General features: G+C 38.2%; 1 protein-coding gene across 1 annotated transcript; it reads right to left on the reverse strand.

The window, feature by feature from the left end:
• Positions 1-3,116: 3,116 nt before the first annotated feature.
• LOC127803635 (receptor-like protein 13) lies at positions 3,117-3,845 on the reverse strand. The gene has a single exon (XM_052340031.1). It carries the CDS (start codon positions 3,843-3,845, stop codon positions 3,117-3,119), a length of 729 nt encoding a protein of 242 aa, XP_052195991.1.
• Between the last annotated feature and the right edge of the window lie 17,674 nt (positions 3,846-21,519).

A 21,519-nucleotide genomic window follows, 5' to 3' on the forward strand; every position in this document is an offset into this window, starting at 1 on the left:
AAAACGCGTTGTTGTTTCGAGTTTATTTTTTTGGCCTGTAAATGGGAAATTTACAAAAAAAATAAGACACTTTAAAAATCTTTCTAAAATTAGGACTGAAAGTGTATTTGATAAAAATACCTTTGCTTTTCGATTAACTCTCCCCTTATTCTTTCTTTTTAATGGTGCTTCTTCTTTCTCGTTAATTAATTTAATGAGAATATTTTTAAAATTCGCCATACACAATGATTATATGCATCTTTCATTCTTCACCTAAATTGTTATTTTATTTTATTTTTTTATTTTTTCTAATGGCACTTTTTCTTCATCCTTAATTAATTTATTGAAAAAAATTTTAAAATCTGTCACACACAGTGGCTCTACATCTTGCTTTCTCTGCCTAAACTATTATTTTATTTTTATTTATTCTCCTTCTGCAAGATTATAATATATATGCATATACATGCAAAACACAAATATGGACACATGCACACATAAATAAATATGCATATACACACGAATATATACCCACATATATACATACGCATGGGACATGCATGCACATTTATATGCATACTTATGCATACATATATATGTTTATATATATATATATATACAACTAATTTTTTTAAAAATATTACAATGCAAAGAAATACTAGAAAGTAAGATAACAGATAATATTTTTATATAAAACAATTTACATCCAAACAGAGAAATCCTTAATTTAGATGACAAAAGTCTAATTCATGCATTGGTGTGAATGAGAATGTAATCTATAGAATTATTGTAATCTATAAAATTATTGTCAAGACGGGTTATCAGAATGCAATTTATAGACTTATTGTCAAGGCAAGATATATAGTTTGCTTTCAAAAAATGTTATAATTTGTGATGTTTAGAGTCGAGAATCATGGGATTCTAAAGGAGATTTTGCAAATATAAGCTTCGCCCAAAAGATTGTGTATCGGCAATGGTGATTGCCACTATTTTATGAGCGCACCATTTCACTTGACTTGGATTGAGTTTTGTTAAATATTATTATTGAATAGGGATATAAACGAATTAATATATTTAACTATTAGTTCATTTATATTTTTTATTAAGTAAGTAAATAAATTTAAAAAAAACTATAAAACTTGTTTATTAAACACAGTGAGCTCACACAGAAGCCTATTCAGTTCATTTTCAATACGTTTAAAATTCATTTATTTGTTTATTTAATAAGGGTATACATATAGATCTCTAGAATGTTTTAAGTTTTGTTTTCTTTTATGATTCAAAATTTATGCTTTTCTTAATTAATATAATAATTGTATAAATCATTCATTAAGTAAATAGTTTATTTACAAATAATTATATTTTTGTTCATAAACAAATTCATTTCTTATTTACAAACAAACTCTATGACTTCTCATTTATGAACATTCAATAGTTTTTTAGTTTAAACGAGTCAACTCTCAACATGAAAAATTTTTGATGAGTCGAGGTCAAACATTTTTTTACAGAGCTTAACTCAAACAAGTCAAACTCAAATACTTTTGGAATAAAAAAACTTAAACCAAACAAAGTTAAACTTGATTCATCCAATTATTTTTTTCACTCGTCTTTATTTTATTTATTGTAATACTCGAGAGTTTAAGTTCAAGTCTAAGAAGACACTCTAGAGAAATTAGTATATATATTAAGGATAGGAAGAAATGAAATAATACTAGTTAGATACTTTTTGGATTAAATGTGGATAAAGAACTCTCAAGTTAAGCATATTTGAACTAAAATAGCTCAAGAATTGGTGACTTCTGGGAAATTCGCATAGCCCCATCAAGGTAAGTTAATTCAATCATTCCTATCGCTCGATGCGAGATGTTACATGTAATATCAGAGCTAACTCTTGGAGAAGACAATCCGATAAGGGCAGGAAATGGCGTCGGGGCACAAGGGCCTAAACAAGGAGTGTCGGCTTCTAAGATGACAGTCTCCAAATGAGAGAAAATTTGAAATCAATTGTAAAGTCACATGACGAGAACGTCATGTGCTCAAGAAAAGAGAAGAATGTAATGCCCTGAGAACCTAATGTCAGATCTAAAAATAAACTCTAGAGAAATTAGTATATCGAGAATAGTAAGGAAGGAAACAATACCAACTGAATACCTTTTGGATTGAATGTGGATAAATAACTCCCGAATTAAATGTATTTGAGTTAGGGTAGCTCAAGAATGGATAATTCCTGAGAAGTTTGCATAAGTCCATCAGAATAAATTGATCCAACATTTCCTATTGTCCTGGATGTTACATAAATCTTTATTCATATTTTGCTTTGGTTTTCACTTTGCTAATCTAATGGAAATCGATGACCTTCAAATATATGTATAAATAATATGTTTGAGTGAAAAAATTAAATAAAAACCTTCATAAATATTTTTAAAATATAAAGCCCTCCTTTGCAATAACCCAAATCACATCTAATATAAGTGCAATTAAACTCACCTCTTAAACATCATCTTCAAACGATTAGCAGTTAGGAAAATTAATCTAGTGGTTTTATCTATCATTTTCTCAAGAAAACGAAAGTATGCAAGTCTCCACCGTCTCTTAATCATCAAACTACCGCAGACTCCCCAAAATCCTGTAAAAAATCCTAGAGCTACAGTCAAGCAGAACCATAGCTTCTCCAACTAACTTTCAACATCTTCATCATCTTGGCTCTCACCAAAAGGTGTCTTGCCACTGCCACTACCATTGCATTTGGTTGCTAGCGGAGTCCCGCAAAGCGCAAGATTACCCTCATAAATGGATGGATCGTTGAAGGTAAAAAACTGGTTGTTTGTGGGTATTTCACCAGAGAAATTGTTAAACGATAGGTTCAAGTGACTTAGAGAGGTCAAAAAGACCATGCTTACTGGGATTTCACCCACAAGTTTGTTGTGGGAAAGATCGAGGGTTTCTAAATCTATAAAGTACCCAATCATCTCCGGGATCTTTCCTGTCAACTGATTCCTTGACAAGATCAAGGTGCCCAACCAGGAAGGTGTGGTCAAGTCTTGTGGAATGCCCCCTGATAAGTTATTGTTGGAAAGATCAAGACTATTCACACAGCCAAGGATGCTTGCGTACTCCATTATTCTACCCTTAGCAACCACCTATAGGCTCCGTTCATAATCATATATTTTAAACCAAAAATCCTGATCATCAGTGTTAAAGCCACTCAAATTCCCTAAACAAGGGATTATCCCACTAAGATTGTTGTTTGAAAGATCCAATATGTGAAGAGAAGAGAGACGACATAACTGCCAAGGAATGTGTCCTGTAAAGGAATTGTTCCCCTCACGAAAAATCAATAAAGACGGCATGGCTTCTTCGATCCAAGATGGAAGATTTCCAGAGAGTCGATTGTCACCCATATCGAGAATAGCCATACTTATGCAGTTTTGCAAGCTAGAAAGGACTTGACCAGAAAACTCGTTCCTACCCAGAAACAAAAAACTGACATATTCTAGAGAGCCAATTGAGCTTGGGATCTTACCAGAAAGAATGTTGTTCGAGATATCCAGGTACTGGAGAGCTTTTAAACTGTTCCAAATGCCAGGAATTACTCCAGACATATGATTATTTGAGATGGCTAGGTTGCTTACGCTTTGCAGATTGCCTAAGGATAAGGGGATGCTACCATTTAGATAGTTGAAAGAGATGTCCAAACTATTCAATAATGGCATTTCTTCGCCAATGCCTTGAGGAATTGGTCCGAAGAACATGTTATCCCCCAGATAAAGTTGAGTGACATTGGAAGGCCAGCGTGGTAGAGGTCCCTCAAAGCGGTTTGACCTTAGATCAACAATAGATTCGTCATTGAAATGCATCGAGTGGTGCATTTGTCCACTTAAGTTATTGTGAGAGACATCTAGTTCATCGAGAGGCAAATCTAATTTCAAGAGCCAATTAGGTAGGGATCATGAAATTCTAGCATAGTGCAATACCACAATTCTCAGCTCATTTTGATTTTCAAGCCATGTGGGAAATTTGGGACCCAATTCACATCTTCCGATGTTAATGTATCTAAGTTTGAAAGGAGAAAGCCAATGAGGATCAATTTTGAAAATCATTGAAACATTTGGTGAAGTTTTTGTCATTAGCAACTTCTTTAAGCTTGAGAGATTTGTAAAATAGGTCTCAGTTATAACACCTTGCCATGGATTCTCTGAGAGGTTTAGAACTATCACTGATGAGAGCTGCCCAAGATTGTCTGGGATGCTACCACTCATTTCATTATAATAGAGGTACAAGTACTCCAAGGAAGATAAGTTTCCAATGGAATTGGGAATTGAACCTCTAAACATGTTATTTTGCAGTTGAGGGTACCTCAACTTTGTTAGATATCCCAATGAATTGGGGAGCCTTCCTGTCAGTGTGTTGTGTCCCAAGTCCAACATCTCTAACCTGCTATTATTGCATCCTGATAACGCGTTGATGAGTTCAGTTACTTCACCATTGATATTGTTCCCGGAAAGCTTCAATGTCTGCAAATTACAAAGCTTTCCTAAACTTGGCAGTAGCTCGCCTCCCAAGTAAGTATTCTATGAGAGATCAAGATTTTGGAGGAAAATAAGTTCTTCAAATGTGTTTGGAAGCCTACTGTAGCACCCCGCCTCTTTTCCCATTGAGCATTATAATAAATAAAAGAATAACTCAAGGATTTCGAGGCTATATTTTTTTCCCCACAAATATATTAAAATAGCGTCTGTACGTGAATCATATACCAGGTAAGTTCCCAGGAAAGAGAGATGGGTCACAGACGGATACACTTAAGTACCAAATCTTTCTTTAACCAGAATTTTCTTAAATATGTACTTCCACTACATAACACTTAAATCCATAACTTCCCCGACAATCCCGATTACCTTCTCAGCACATCAAACTTAAAATCATCAAGTTAAGACAGGTAATATCATCATAAATGCGGAAGCTAGATCGAAACCTGATATGGTACATAGTTGAAATCATCTCATACATAACCTCAAAATCATACCATCATTTAACATTACATCATCGAAATAGAAATACATCATAAACCAAAATACATATTACAAACCATCTACAAGTTACCGTTAATCCTCGGCAATTCCTTTCCCTTTGACACTACTGCTTTCTCCTGGAACGTTTGAATATTCCAGGGACATAGTCCAAAATTAAATGCTAAATCATCTAAATAAGAATTCAAAAATATTTTCATGAATGTATGCAAGACATGAAACAATAGAAACATCACGACAATCCCAGCCTAAGAGAATCCCACACACCACTTAACCCTAATCAGGAAAAATGCAATCTCTCTAAAGGCAACACAACCACATCAACACATTGGCATAACACAATCCTAACTTAAAAGGGGGCAACGTCAATGCACGAACCCGAGAACCACCCCGTCATCATTACGTTCCCACTCAGAAGCTTCTGAAGCACGAAAACACAAATCTTGGCCAAATGATGGTCAACACCATCCTGGGAATCCACGTCCACCTCGGAAACAATATTATCGCTCAAAGGCCTCCTAGGATGGTGTCCACTCGCAGCCCCGCCACTTGAGCTGACCCGGGGTGGTGTCCACTCTCAACCCCACCATTTAACGATTCACAAGGGTGGTGTCCACTCTTAACCCAAGTCGCAAATAGGTATTTTCCCATGGCACACTTCCCTAGTCCTATCACTTCAAGTACCACAGTCCTAGCTTAAGAGATAGCAACGTTAATGCATGAACCCGAAAACCATCCTGTCACCATTGTGTTCCCACTCAGAAGCTTCCGGAGCACGACAATACAAATCTTGGTCAAATGATGATCAACCCCATCTTGGGAATCCACATCCACCTCGGAAACAATACTGCCACTCAAAGTCCTCCTAGGGTGGTGTCTACTTGCAACCCCACCATTTGAGCCGGCCCGGGGTGGTATCCACTCTCAACCCCGCCATTTAACGATTCACAAGGGTGGTGTCCACTCTCAATCCAAGTCACAAATAGGTATTTTTCCATGGCACATTTCCCCAGTACTATGACTTCAAATGCCACAGTCTTAACTTAAGAGGGACAACCTCGACCCATGAACTCGAATATCACCCCTACAATCATGTCAGGCATTACGTCACCACTCAGAAGCATAACGGATCACGTTAACACAAATCCTGGCCAAATGATGATCAACACCATCCTGGGAATCCACGCCTACCTCGGAAATAATATTACCGCTCAAAGGCCTCCTGGGGTGGTGTCCACTCGCAGCCCAGCCACTTAAGTCGGTCCGGGTAGGTGTCAACTCTCAGTCCCGCCATTTGACGATTCACAAGGATGGTGTCCACTCTCAGCCCAAGTCACAAATGAGTATTTTCCCTTGGCACACTTCTATAATATTATCACTCAAGTGTCACATCATAAATTGATATGTCATCCCACATGTACAACCTGTCACCCTTATGTAACTTCCTTGGCCACCAAGCCTAGCACCGAACCCCAGGTAGTCATCCCAGCACAAACTCAAGATACCCCTATATGCTATTCCTTCACACCTTTGGGAATTATGGCTACACTATCTGGGCAACATCCCAAGTTGACATCCCATAAAAAAAACATGTCAATGCCAGAAACCATGATTTTGATGCAACATATAAAACCATATCTCATGCACATAATTTATCACACAAAATTCAATACACATACTTAAAACGTTTTGGGACAAACCCACATAAAATCATCCATCACAGGCTAAAAACCAATCATGTGCAACAAAACCATTTGCATGGAAACAAATCAAGTTTAAGAGAAGAACCACTTTGGATAAACCAATTTTTGGGGTTACAACTCTCACCTTCGACAAATTTCAAGATACCTTGACAAACACGCATCGTCTCTGTAATGCCCTGTTTTCTCAAAACGTGCATGACCTCGAGATTTTGGAAATTTTTTTTTTCTTTTCAACATCATACACACAATATAAGTCTCTCGATATACATACTCTCATCATAATTATTTCCCAACAATCCCGATTATACCTTCTCAGCATATTAAAAAATAATAGACTAAGACAAGTATTATCAATCACATCAGCGGAAGCAAGATCGAAACCTCAATGATATATAACTGACAAATTCCTTTTACGGTTAAATAACCAAATCGATATTTCACATGAAAATATCAAAATATTATATAACCTCTTAACATCGTAATCATAGACAAAGACCTACGAAAATTAAACATAGTAGCTACATCTTGACGACATCATTTCCCTTGATGCCACTGCTTTCACTTGAAACGTTTGAATATTCCAGGGACATAGTCCAAATTAGATATTGAATCATCTAAGTGAGAGTTCAAAAATATTTTCATGAATATATGCAAAATCATATATAAAACCGACAAATCCTGACATGCCCTAGCCAAAAAGAATCTCATATAGCACTTAGCCCTAACCGAGGAAAATGCAATATCTCTAAAGGCGACACGACCACATCGACCAATTGACAAACACAATCCTGCTTAAGAGGGACAACCTCGACATATGAATCCGAGAATCACCCTATTGTTATTGTTAGGCATTACGCTCTTACTCAAAAGCATTCCAACCCAACGCAACCCTAGCCCCAAGAGTATCACATCAGCACTATCTCCGGAATCAACGACACCTCAGTATTAATGCTATCGCTCAAAGGAACCTGGGGTGGTGTCCACTCTTAGCCCTGCCACTTGAGCCAACAACCGGGGTGGTGTCCATTCTCAGCCCCGCCACTTGAGTATCGTAGGGTGAAGTCCGTCTCAGTCCCGTCCCAAGTGGGTCAAATAGCATCAATCCTTGGCACGTATCCCGAGTGTTATCACTCAAGGGCCACGTCACAAGTTAACAACCCACGACCCACATGGACAACACATAAGATGTCAATGCTGAAAATCATAACATGCATAACATAAAATCAACATTTCAATGTATGCAATTTACCGTACGAACTTTGATACATGTGTAAATAATCGTTTAGACGACCATCGCACGAAACCAGATGCTCACGATAAATCAAAGTGATCAAAGTAACAAGAATATGCATGAGAATTGGTTTGAACAACTCAAGCTTTTCCAGTAGAACCACTCACTTTTAGATGCAACTCAAATTTTATCGAAAAATGCGATATGTCTCGATTTGCGTGCCCATCTCGAACTTTGCACGAGTCACTTCACCTCAAGCTTCAAGGCACCCTAAGCAACATATTTGTTCATAAAAGGATATCAATATCTATTTTCTCCAATTTTTTTCTTATTTCCTCTATATTTCTCTTCCAAAATTCAAATAAATACCCACTCAAGGTTTTTCCTCGATTTTTCTTCACAATAATTCATAAATAAATATTTCCTGACTTCTAGAATTTTCTGAAAATTTTCCTATACTTCCTTCTATTTTTCATAAACCTTATTCCCCTTGAAAATTACAAAATGACCATTTCCTCCAACATTTTTCAAAATTTTCTTCCACCATAATTTCTAATTTATTTTTCTCAAAATAATAAAAAAAATTCCAAAAATACCTGTGCCCTCAAGCGCCCTCACGCACGGGCGAATGGTGCTGCACATGGCAGCCGCGCGTGTACTACATGCGCCCTTAGCTTCTTCCATATGCCTCCTAGACCATCCTTGGCCATGCCCTGATGAAGCTAGGCTGCCAAATCTCTGGATTTTTCGGCCAAAAATCGCAACCAGATCTACCATGCGTGCAGATTTTTCAGAAATCACTAAGACCCTCAAGTTTAGTACTTCTCATTTCTCCCTTGAAACTTCCAAAAAATTACTGTTTTGGCCTCCCTCGGGCAAATTTAGAAAATTGCACTTAAGCCCGACTGATCGTTTTGACCCTAAATCCACTTGATTCAACCTGGAATCATTTAAGGGTTGTTCTATACATAAAATATTAGTCCTTAACAGGCTCTGTTGACTTTTCGGATGTCTCCTACGTCAATTCGGTTTTCTCAGTTCAGTTGACAGCTGTACCGAAAACTGTTCCCGATCCAATTTCTTTCATCACCAAAAATCATAACTTATATTACTTGATGATGCTATACCATTTTTCTTAATCATCTAGGGTCCGAGATACCCCATTCGGTCGATTCGACAATTTATTTTACTTTTAAACCCACTTTTTGGTATTTTAAATTCATCTAAATTACACAGTAACCTCATACAGATATGGGGTATTATAGTCTCGATTTGCGTGCCAAACCTCAATGTTCGTGCTAACCTCAAACTTTGCACAAGTTGCTTCACCTCAAGCCTCAAAGTATCATAATCATCATATAATCCATCAAAAGTCTATTTTTCTCACAATTTATTCATTTTCTCTATTTTCTCCCATTTTTATCTTTGAAAATTCTAAATAAATACCTACCAAACTATTTTCTTCAATCTTTTTTCACAAAAAATCATAATAACCTATGAACTTCAAGAGAAAATTGCTAGATTTACCCAAATGTTGCGTTTTCACCCAAACCGAGGCTCTTTGATGCTAAAACTGAGACACCAGAAAGCTCAACTTCAAAACTTTTTACACACACTTCAAGATCTTAAAATTCTAGAAATTTCAAGATTTTTCTCACAATTTTCCATGTAGGGACGCACCCTCACGCGCTAAAGGAAGATGCCCCACACGCCTGCGCTTGATGACCGTGCGTGCTTGCCACACGCCGGTCGTCTTCTCCAGCGCCGGTTAACCGGCGATGCTGGATCTCCACACCACCTTGTTCTCCTTCTTCAGTCGATCAGCATGGCATATCTTGTGCCTCGAAAGGACGATCGGAAAACCCCTAACCGGAGGCTTAAAGCCTCGGCCATCGCTACCATCTCCCAACTCCGGCCAGCCTCGAATAGCCACCAAACCTCGACCAAACTGCCTCTAACTCTCCAAAAATGATCTTCAAGCTATGGGCAACAAAAGCCCTATGCTTAGACGTCCCAATTTGTTCTATTGAACCCTTGATTTGAAGCTCTAAAATGCAAAAGCCCTAGGCCAGAATACCTTCTATTTATAGCCGAATTGGACCTCGAAATGGCCATGGGTGTTCGACCCAATGCCTTAAATGCCTTACCCATCCCTTGGACGACCAAAATTCGTCAACAACTGGCCTCGAATGACTGATTTATAGGTCTAGCATGGCCGACCAAACCGTGGCCAAAAATCTTGAAATCCGGCCACCCTCGAGCTCGCCGATAGTATGGCTTCGGTCCTTGAGCTTCCCTAACCCGAGCTCTTGAGATCCCAATGGTCGGATTCCCTTGGTCGGTGATCGGCAGTGATGGTTGGCCATGGTAGCTCCAACTTTCGACATTTTACACATTTGCCCCTTAAATTCTGACTTTTTGCACTTTGCCCCATTTCCTCAAACCCCTAATTTTCCTATCATTTCCATCAAGACCATCATGTTCTAAAATCCTCATTTCAACCCCCAAAGACTCCGAAAAATCATCCTTTTGACCTCTATCGGACAAATTTGAAAAATTACACTTAGGCTAAAATTTGTATTTCTACTAAAAACTCTCCCAATTCAACCCGAAATCGTTCAAGGGTTGTTCTACTTACAAAATCAAGGTCTCCTAAGGGTTCCGTTGACATTTCAGAGGTCCCTCACGATAATTTGATTTTTCGGCCTAATCCGAAGTTGTACCTAAAATTGTTCTCAATCCAATTTCTTTCGATACCATAAATTACTCCTCGATATACTCGACATTGTCATATCATTTTCTTTAGGCATCTTGGCTCCAAGGTATTCCCTGCAGTCAATTCAATTAAATGTTGTTTTACTTTAGTATACTTAGTTTTGATGATGAAAAACATATTTTATTAAATCCCTAAGTCATAAATCAAGGTGGTGGTTTCAACAAAAATCAATTTCAAGTGCTTTGTTAAAATGAAAACCAAAAAGATTTTTGATTTTCTATATTAGTTAGAGATTTGCAAAGTCAAGTATTTAGTCTTAAAAAAATCTCCTAAAATGATTTTCAAATTAGCTTTGAAGTCATTGGTCAACATAGAACTAAAATTGTTCTAATGCAAAAGACCAACTTGAACATAAATGTGTTTGATGAAAATCCAATCTTAAGTATGAAAAATCATTTATGTTAATCTCATTCTTCAGAATAAGCTTTCATATTTTGAAGCATGCATGAAAGGTTTTGGTTTGAAACTTAATCGTATGAAAAATCCTTTAGTTCATGCATCATGTCTTAAAACTCATTTTGATAACGCTTCAATATTTTTCTAAGTCTAGAAGACTAGCACCTTATAAGGAGACATATATGAAAATGTTTTAGTTTTAGAAAACTAACTCCCGGTAATTCAATAGTTAACATTCATTAGTGATAAAAGAATTTTTAACGATTTTTTCAAGAAATAGAAAGTGTATATCTTAGAGGTGGTAAAATTGCAAAATCCTAAATTCCTACTAAAATCCAAATTCTACTTTTTTATTCTTATGGATTTTAATTTTTTTGATATTTTTATTGAATCCAAATAGGGGGTACTTTCTTATTTACATTTATGTATTAAAGTAAATGGAAGGTAAAATATAAATTAAACAAAATGAGGACATTTACTTAAACTAAAGAAATGTAAATATGTTGTAATGTTTTCAAGCTTCATTCTGTTGAAAATATTTCTCATCTGTCGACTGTGGGCTTCAATCTGTTGACTATGCCTAAGGATAGTCGACTATGCAAAAAGATAGTCGACTATGATGTTTTTGATCTGTCGATTATTTATGGCATCTGTTGACTATTTTTGAATCTGTCGACTATCATATAAGGATAGTCGACTATGGCTTTTCATCTGTCGACTATTTTTTTTCATAAAATTCAAAATTTTCTTCACAATTTTGCAATAGTCGACTGTGCATATGTATCTGTCGACTATGGGATTTTTGTGTTAGAAATAGTCGACTATCACTTTCTGTTTGTTGACTATGTTTGGTTTTTACTTGAAGAAATAGTCGACTAACCTATTTTCTCTATCGATTATGTGTTTCGCAGAAAGCTTCCAACAGCTATTTTTACAAATCCCAATGGCTCCAAATGGCTATATTTCTCTTCAACTTTGTGGGACTCTTATATATATATGTCATGGATGATCAAGAGAAGGCTAATGGACGGAAACGAGATGATCTAAATATTACAAATCATTTTATTCGTGCTTACAATGTTCTCTGTGCTTTCATTGTTATATTTTTCTATGCAAGGCTTTATTCTATCATTGTAAATCTATTCTTATGCCTAGTTTTCATTGTAAGAGAACTTGTAACTAAGAGTGTTAACTCTTAGCTTCTCTCTTTCATTTGTATCGTTATTATTTTCCTAACTTGTGTAGCTAGAGGGCCCATTTGAGTGGGAGGTTGTAATTCCTAGTCTCGGACTAGAGGACCTACTCAAGTTGAGTAGGGGGTTGATAGTGAATGGTTTGAAAAATCCTTGGTGAGGAGCTAAGGTAGTGGATTAGGCTTGGGTTAAGCCGAACCACTATAAATCTTTGTGTTCTCTCTTGCTTATGTTTTTTTTTTATTTGTTTATCACTGCTAGCATTTCATTATCCTCACTTGCATTGAGTTTTTACTTTCAATCAAAAGGATTTCAAAATTCTATCAATTAAGTTTTTAAAATAACCAATTCACTCCCTCTCTTGGTGTGTGCCATAGAACCTACTGTTCTAACATTAAATTCTCTGATTATTTTGATATTGATTTTTTTCGAATTTCATTTTTCTTATAAAATATTTATTTCCTAATTAACCCAAAGTTCTTGCGTATTACACCTACCTCGGAGATTGTTGAAGTTTAGGCGAAGTTGCGATAAGGAGCTAAGATTAAATAACCAGTGGGGTATTGTGGAGTTGAAGCCATTACTTGATAGTTCAAGCACAGAGAGGGTTGTGAAGTTAATAGATGAAAGAGATGGTGGGAGGTTGAGAAGTTGAACTACAAGGGAATGAAGCAAATTAACAGTTTGAAGCCAATGAGACGAGGCATAGCTTTGGTCCACACCTCCCAAATTTAGGTATCTCAAATAGGAAAGTCTTGATACCCAATTCAAATCATTGGCCTCATTTACATGAAAGTTATTGTGGTGATCTAGATAAAGCAAGTTAGAAAGGTGTATCGATACTCCTTGGAAATGGATTTTGGAGTTTTAGCTTCACAACGTTCCCTGTCCTGTTGTCGCAAATCACGCCCCTCCATGCGCAACAATCTTCTCCAACCCAAGAAAAGAGCTGCCCCGAGGGGTCCATAAGATGACCTCTGAATTTGAGAAGTGCTTTCTTCTCAGTTTCTATGCAACCTGCCACCACCTTAGAACTCCCGTAGCAGAAGCCAAGTCTGAAGGTTAGAAGAAACACATGCAAGTGCACCCAAGAGAATGAAGGACAGTAATTGACGGCATCTCATTTTCATTCCCATAGGCACCCAAGGCAAGGAAGAGTTCAAACTGATGAAGTATATGTCAGTTGTGATGCATAACATATATACCAGACTATGCATATATAGATGAACCCAATACATTTGCGTACAAACTGACTTCATCGAGGAGCAATAACCAGTGGAGTTGGGACCTACAGGATTTAGTCTCCGTCAACCATTTGGAGTCCTGTCCATTTTCTTTGTCCGCCCCCTGGGGCACGTTGTTATGTTTTATTATAAAAGAAAATATTATTTCAATATAAATTATTATGGTTTATGTGGAATTTGCAATAAACTTTGTGTAGAGTTATGCGTTATGGATAACCCTACACAGATTATTGCACTGGGAAGAGATCTTAAAAAGTTCAACAAAGAAGAAGTCTTGGCCTCTCTAGAGGGAGACAGGTTTTTTGGAAAGTCCACATGCAGAGCATTTTTATGGTAATCATGTAAACACATCTCCGTAATCTTCTTAACTCCACTATAAATAGGTGAGTGTTCATTTTTTTGAATAAGGCACTTCAGCCCTGTTAACAGTGTTGCAACTTCATCTCAAAATTTAATTTTTACATTAGAGTGATTGTACATAGCACCCCATTTGTTGCATAAGATCCCAATCCCGTGTAACCCCTTACCTTATGATTTATCTATTTCGACACCGGGAGGGATGGTGTTGTTGGGGAGTGAGATGGTCAGGGATTGCGAGATAGGAATTTACGATCAGGTATTTGTGGGGGATCTTGTTGTTTTGGCGATCTAGGATTTTGACTTACTGTTGGGTATAGATTGGCTCTCTCGGCACTATGCTCGGGTTGATTGTCGTCGGAAGGTAATTTCATTTGAGCATCCGGGGAGACCAGTTGTTACATACCGGGGTGTGAAGCCAGTGGTGACTACGCCGATGATATCTGTTATGCACGCCGAGAGACTTATTCGACGTGGGTGTGAAGCCTACTTTGCGTTCGTGACCGTGATAGCGGGGGAGAAGAAGGAGTTGGCTGCCTATCCTGTGGTGCGAGACTTTCCAGATGTGTTCCCAGATGAGTTGCCGGGACTACCACCGCACCGAGAGATTGATTTTGCGGTCGATCTGATGCCAGGTACACAGCCTATTTCCAAGACTCCTTACCGTATGGCTGCCAATGAACTGAAAGAACTCAAGGTGCAATTGCAAGATCTTTTGGAGAAAGGTTTTATTCGGCCGAGCACATCGCCATGGGGGGCCCCAGTATTATTTGTGCTCAAGAAGGATGGGTCTATGCGACTTTGTATAGATTACCGACAGCTTAATCAGGTAACAATCAAAAATAAGTACCCCCTACCTCGTGTGGATGATTTACTGGATCAGTTGCGTGGTGCATCAATGTTTTCCAAGATAGATTTGCGGTCAGGTTATCATCAGGTGCGAGTCAGAGATGAGGATATTGCAAAGACCGCATTTCGCACGCGTTACGGCCATTATGAATTTGTGGTCATGCCATTTGTCATAGTTTTCATTGACGACATCCTAATTTACTTACCGAGCCCTGAGACACACGAGGCGCATCTGAGCGTGGTTCTGCAAAAGCTCAGAGATGAGCAGTTATATGCCAAGTTTTTGAAATGTGAGTTTTGGCAGACCCGAGTGGTATTCTTAGGACATGTGGTCTCAGGAGAGGGTATCTCAGTAGACCCAGAGAAGACTAAAGCCGTGATGGATTGGCCGAGACCAATGACAGTGACAGAGATTCGGAGTTTTCTTGGCCTTGCCGGGTACTATCGACGATTCATAGAAGGTTTTGCACGACTTGCATCGCCCCTGACGAAGTTGACAAGGAAAGGCGTCAGATTTATTTGGGACGAGTCTTGTGAGAGGTCTTTCCAGGAGTTGAAGCGGCGGTTGACTTCGGCGCCAGTACTGACGATACCCAGGAGTGGTGAGTTATTTACTGTTTATAGTGATGCCTCGTATGCAGGATTGGGATGTGTTTTGATGCAGGACGGCCGAGTGAATGCTTATGCATCCAGACAGTTGAAGAGGCACGAAGAGAATTATCCCACACATGATCTGGAGTTGGCGGCTGTCGTGTTTGCCTTGAAGATTTGGAGGCATTATCTTTATGGTGAGAGAGTCCAGATATATACAGATCACAAGAGTCTCAAGTATTTATTTTCTCAGAAGGAACTTAATATGAGACAACGTCGTTGGTTGGAGCTGCTTAAGGACTATGATTGCGAGATCCTCTATCACCCAGGTAAAGCCAATGTGGTAGGAGATGCACTGAGTCGTCGTGGAGCATCAGTTGCAGCTATGATGGTGCAGGAGTGGTTCTTACTGGAGCAGATGAGTGACCTCACCATCTCAGTGGCATCAGACAATCCTACACTTTATTGCGCTGCCATGAGTATCCATTCAGATCTAGAGGGTCAGATTCGCGATCGACAGCGATAGGATGTGGAGCTTGGTGAGATTATGGCTGATATGGAGAGATTTGGCCCATTGGGGTACAGCCAGAGGGATGATGGTTTGCTATTATTCCATGGGCGGATTTGTGTGCCGAGTGACAGTGATATCAGGCAGAGGATCCTAAAGGAAGCTCATCGTTCTCCCTATACTATCCATCCTGGAGCGACGAAGATGTACCAGGGCTTACGGCGTCAGTATTGGTGGAGCGGCGTGAAGATGAGCGTAGCAGAATTTGTATCGCGATGTTTAGTGTGCCAGCAGGTTAAGGCTGAGCACCAGAGGCCTGCAGGATTGTTACGACCTTTATCTGTGCCGGAGTGGAAGTGGGAACGCATAGCTATGGATTTTGTCTCAGGATTGCCACGATCCAGCCGGGGGTACGACTCGATATGGGTAATTATTGATCGGTTGACTAAATCAGCGCACTTCATACCTGTCAAGAAGACCTATCCTATTCATCGACTGGCCAAGCTATACATTGATGAGGTGGTGAGACTGCACGGAGTCCCAGCTAGTATTGTGTCAGACAGGGATCCTCGGTTTACCTCACGATTTTGGGAGGCGTTGCAGAGTGCTATGGGGACCCAGCTGACTTTCAGTACAGCCTTCCATCCTCAGACTGACGGACAGTCGGAGCGGACCATTCGGACTTTGGAGGATATGCTCCGCGCCTGTGTACTGGACTTTCATGGGAGCTGGGATGACCATTTGTCGTTGGTGGAGTTTGCTTACAATAATAGCTTCCAGGCCAGCATTGGGATGGCACCATTTGAGGCATTATATGGGCGGCCGTGTAGGTCACCGCTTTGCTGGACCGAGACTGGGGAGTGAGCGTTACTTGGACCGGAGTTGGTGGAGCAGACGACAGAAAAGATCCAGTTGAGTCGGGCTAGGATGAAGGCAGCTCAGGACCGTCAGAAGAGTTATGCTGATAGACGACGCCGGGATTTGGAGTTTGAGGTGGGTGATCATGTTTTTCTTCGGGTTATGCCGATGAGGGGTGTTCGACGCTTTGGAGTATCTGGCAAGTTGAGTCCTCGCTATGTGGGACCGTTTGAGATATTTGAGCGAGTCGGACCGTTGGCTTATCGATTAGCTTTACCCCCTCAGTTAGCCCACGTACATGATGTCTTTCATGTTTCTATGCTTCGCAAGTACGTGGCAGATCCCGGGCATGTAATTGACTACCATCCACTCGTGGTACAAGAGGATGCGTCATATACCGAGTTGCCTGCTAGCATTGTGGATCAGAAAGAAAAAGTGCTCCGTAACCGTACGATTCCCTATGTAAAGGTCCAGTGACAGCGACATACCCCTGAAGAGGTTACTTGGGAGCTAGAAGAGGAGATGAGACGACTCCACCCTCAGTTATTTGCCTAGTCAGGTACGAATTTCGGGGACGAAATTCTTTTAAGGGGGGAAGAATTTGTAATGACCCATAATTAAGATTTAAATTAATTATTTATTATCAAGGTAATTTAATTTAAAAATGAATATTAATTAATGATAATAATAATAGTCAACCATAGTTGCTGTGGGGATTCTGTGTATGCAATATAAATATAGGTTGTGAGGAGTAATAATATGTTAAGAATAAATCATTAACAATTATAATATTAAGTGTAAGAATAAGTTATAATCAAGCAGCATAATGATAATGTATTATGAGATTAAGGAGTTGGAGGGTAGCAGTGCGTGAAGTGCTGTAACTTAATGAAGGAAACTCAAGTTAACAATTAAAATAAGTGAATGGGTATACTATTATCTAGGTGCTTAGTAGATCAAGTGGCGCATGCGCATTGGGGCTGGGATTTGGATGCAGGACCGAGCATATGAAGAAGGGCTGACTGCTGCTGACTTCGCTGAAAATTATTTTCAGCCAATTAATGATGAAACGGTGCCGTTTTTCTTGAGGCGGTGGCCTCCCAGCAGCTGCTCCAATGGCTGCCATGTGACTCCCTCCCCTCCACTCCTTTTTGCACAAATTTAAAGCCCAAATCGGGCGTTTTTAATGCAGCGAACAGTGAGCGATTTACAGAAAATCCAGCGAGCTTGCAATCGTGAATTTGAGAAATTTGAGCTTCCAATCAGGATTAAATCAGCGATTTAATTAGCCAGGCATGTAGCCTAGCTAGTAATTAACATTCTGTACGGTCAGAATTTCGTTTTAAGTCCAATTTTATTAATTTTGACAAATAATTGGGATATTGTAGTTTGTATAATTTTTACTGCTTTTGGACCCAACGAGCCTAAGGATATCTCTGATAAGGCAAGTTCTTCTTACCTATCTCGTCGTTTCTTTCGTTGGCGATTTATTGGACTTCCCTTCGTTTGTTTCGGCTATTAATTAATTATGAAGTTTTTAAACGATTAGTTTAAGATTTAATTTATTAAATGGATTTCGTGAGTTTTATTCGTTGGTTGCCTACGGGGGTTTGTGCCACCCCCATGCCTGTTGGGAATGATGTCGTACTCACCCGGGGCTAGGTTCTTAGCGGTTCGGGTATTAATTGGATTTTTGGTTATTTTCTGACTGGAGCGGTTGTGCAGTGGGGGCTAGAATCGGCGGTTCGGTGACGGAGTGACTGTCGTACGGACTACCTTAGGCCGCCGGCGAGTCTCTCCTACCCACTGACCGTTGACCGGTGCCAGGCACTGCTGACTAGCTTAGCCGTTATGTGATTATAGCATACTTGCTTATATTTTATTCTCGTTGCATGTTTTGATGTGCACATGGGTACGGGCTGCATGTTGTGATTAACATGATTTGGTTATGCTTGGTCACGGGCATTTTAGCTTGACTAGGATACATCCAGCACTGGCATATGCATTGCGTGTGGCTTACTATGTGGGCGGAGCATGGCCTGATGCCTGGATGTATGGGCGCCTTGTATCATGTTGATGCTCAATACGCCATTGCATTTTATGTGCATTGCATGGATACTAGTATTATTTAGTTCTCGGACGGGAGTACCGTTCCGAGGGAGCCTTTGGCTCGGCTCTCGGGAGTACCGGCAGGGATACGGGTGACGGGAGTACCGACCCGAGACAGTGCGCACAGACTTATGGAGATATATGTTGCCTTTCAGGGCAGCGGCAGGTTGGTATGGGACTTGGGTGCCAGGTGTCTTATGTGGGCCCCAAGGACCGGTATGTGCTTTTATTACGCGGCGCTATTGTTTGGTTGCGTCACATGGCTTGTGTGTACATGTGGGTTTGTATTTGGGGTGATCTCTTCTTCGATTCATGTTATAGCCTTCCTTTTCATATAAACTTGCTGAGTCTTGCGACTCACCTTACTTTCCATCATTCCAGGTAAGGGTAAAGCGAAGGCCAAGGGCGAGGATCGCGCCACCTAGCAGCCAGCCGTGTTGGTAAGGTGTATAGTTAGCTGCCCCCATCATCTCTGATATCTTGATAGAGTTGCTGTCTTTTATTTTGACTGTGCCAGGTTGTCATTTGCATCTCCTAATGTCGGCACAGGGTCTGTATGTATTTTTTATATACTCCATGATCGCTGTTTCAGCGGGGTACTTGTGGGCATGCATGTTTATCGTTTTGCTTCCGCTGTTAAATTTCTTATTTATGCATGCCAAGGCATTTTTGTCTTTTGTCTATTCCTCTTCCCTTCTGTGAGCGCACTCGTTCGGATAGACCGGGTGATTGGGATATCCGGGCGGGGGTGCTTACACAAAACCACTAATGAAATTTTTTGTATTCAAGTTTAGAAATTAAATTTTTTTCAATTGACAATATAGACAAAAGAAAAAGATCTGAAAATGTAAAAGTCAAATAAGCAAAAAATGAAGTGAATCCGTAGCCAAGTTTTACAAATTAAAAAGTCATCAATTTACTTTTACTTTTTTTTCTTTAATACTCATGTCAATGCGAATTCCATAAATGAAATTTATGTCATCCAAAATTATTTTATCAAATTATCCTCCTAAAATAACGTCACTCCTTGCCCTTTTTTTTTTTTCGTTGTATTATTATTTATACTAAACTATTTATTGCCTAACATTGAAAAAAATAATCGGTGAACTTAGAAAGTTTGAGATCTTCCTCATTTAAATGACACATTACTATTCATTACCTATCATTGAAAAATAATTCATAGATTTGAGGAGTTGCAAAGTCTCTTAGTTCTAATGACACTTCACTATTCATTGCATAACATTAGAAAATAATTCATGAAATTGAAAAATTGGGGACCGCAGGGGAGGGGTCCTATAAAATCAATGATTTTGTTTCTCAAAAAATAAAAAAATATATATACACATGCACACATAAATAAACATACATACACAGATATATACACACACATATACATAAATATGGGATATGCATGCACATTTATATGCATACTTATATATATATACATACGTATATATGTTTATATACACAAATAACTAATTTTTAAAAAATATTATAATGAAAACAAATACTAAAAAATAAGATAAAAATATTTTTTATATAAAATAATTTACAGCCAAACAGACAAAACTTAACTCAAATAACAGATGTCTAACTAGGTAAATGAGAATGCAATCTATAAAGTTTTTGTCAAGACAAGATTATTTGCTCACAAAAATGTTGTAATTTGTGATATTTGGAGTCGATTGACTGGAATAATGGGATTCTAGGGATATTTTGCAAATATAAGTCATCCAACACAATAATGGGATTCTAGGGATATTTTGCAAATATAAGTCATCCAACACATAGTTTATCAACGATGGTGCGTGTTACTATTTTTTGAGTTAGCCATTTTACTTTACTCGATTTAACCTTTGTTAAATGTTATTACTAATTAAATGAACATATAAAAGAATTAGTATATTTAGTTAATAGCTCGTTTATATATCTTTATTGAGTAAGTAAATGAATTTGAAAAAATCCATACGCCTTTTTCAATAAACGAGCTAAACTCGAAATGAAGTCAATTCAATCGGGCAAATTTGTTAAAAATTCATTTCTTGGTTTATTTAATAAGAGTACATATAGATCTCTAGGATGTTTTAGGGTTTATTTTGTTATTTTATTGCTTCAAAATTTATGATTTTGTTAATTGATATAATTGTATAAATTATTCAATAAGTAAATAGTTTATTTATAAATAATTATATTTTTGTTCATAAACAAACTCATTTATTGTTTATGAACAAACTGTATAATTTCTCAATCATGAATATTTAACACTTTTTTTTTTTTTAACTTAAATGAGCTGACTCTGAACAAAAAAAAAAAAATATATTGACAAACCGAGTTCAAACATTTTTTATAAAGCTTAACTCATAAACGAACCGAACTCAAATACCTTTGAAATTAAAAAACTAAATTAAAAAACTAAAACCAAACAAGATAAACTCGATTTATCGAATTATTTTTTTTACCCATCTTTATTTTGTTTGTTCTTTACTCTATTCGTATTTTGTTTTGGTTTTTCCTTTGCTAATCTAATAGAAATCGATGACTTTCATATATATATATATATATATAAATAATATGTTGAGTAAAAAATAATAATAATAATAAAATTCATAAATATTTTTGAAAAATAAAGTCATCGTTTGCAATAACCCAAATCACATCTATTCTAAGTGCAATTAACTCACCTATTAAACATCCTCTTCAA

The sequence above is a fragment of the Diospyros lotus genome, chromosome 6, assembly GCF_014633365.1.
Source record: "Diospyros lotus cultivar Yz01 chromosome 6, ASM1463336v1, whole genome shotgun sequence".
NCBI lineage: Eukaryota > Viridiplantae > Streptophyta > Magnoliopsida > Ericales > Ebenaceae > Diospyros > Diospyros lotus.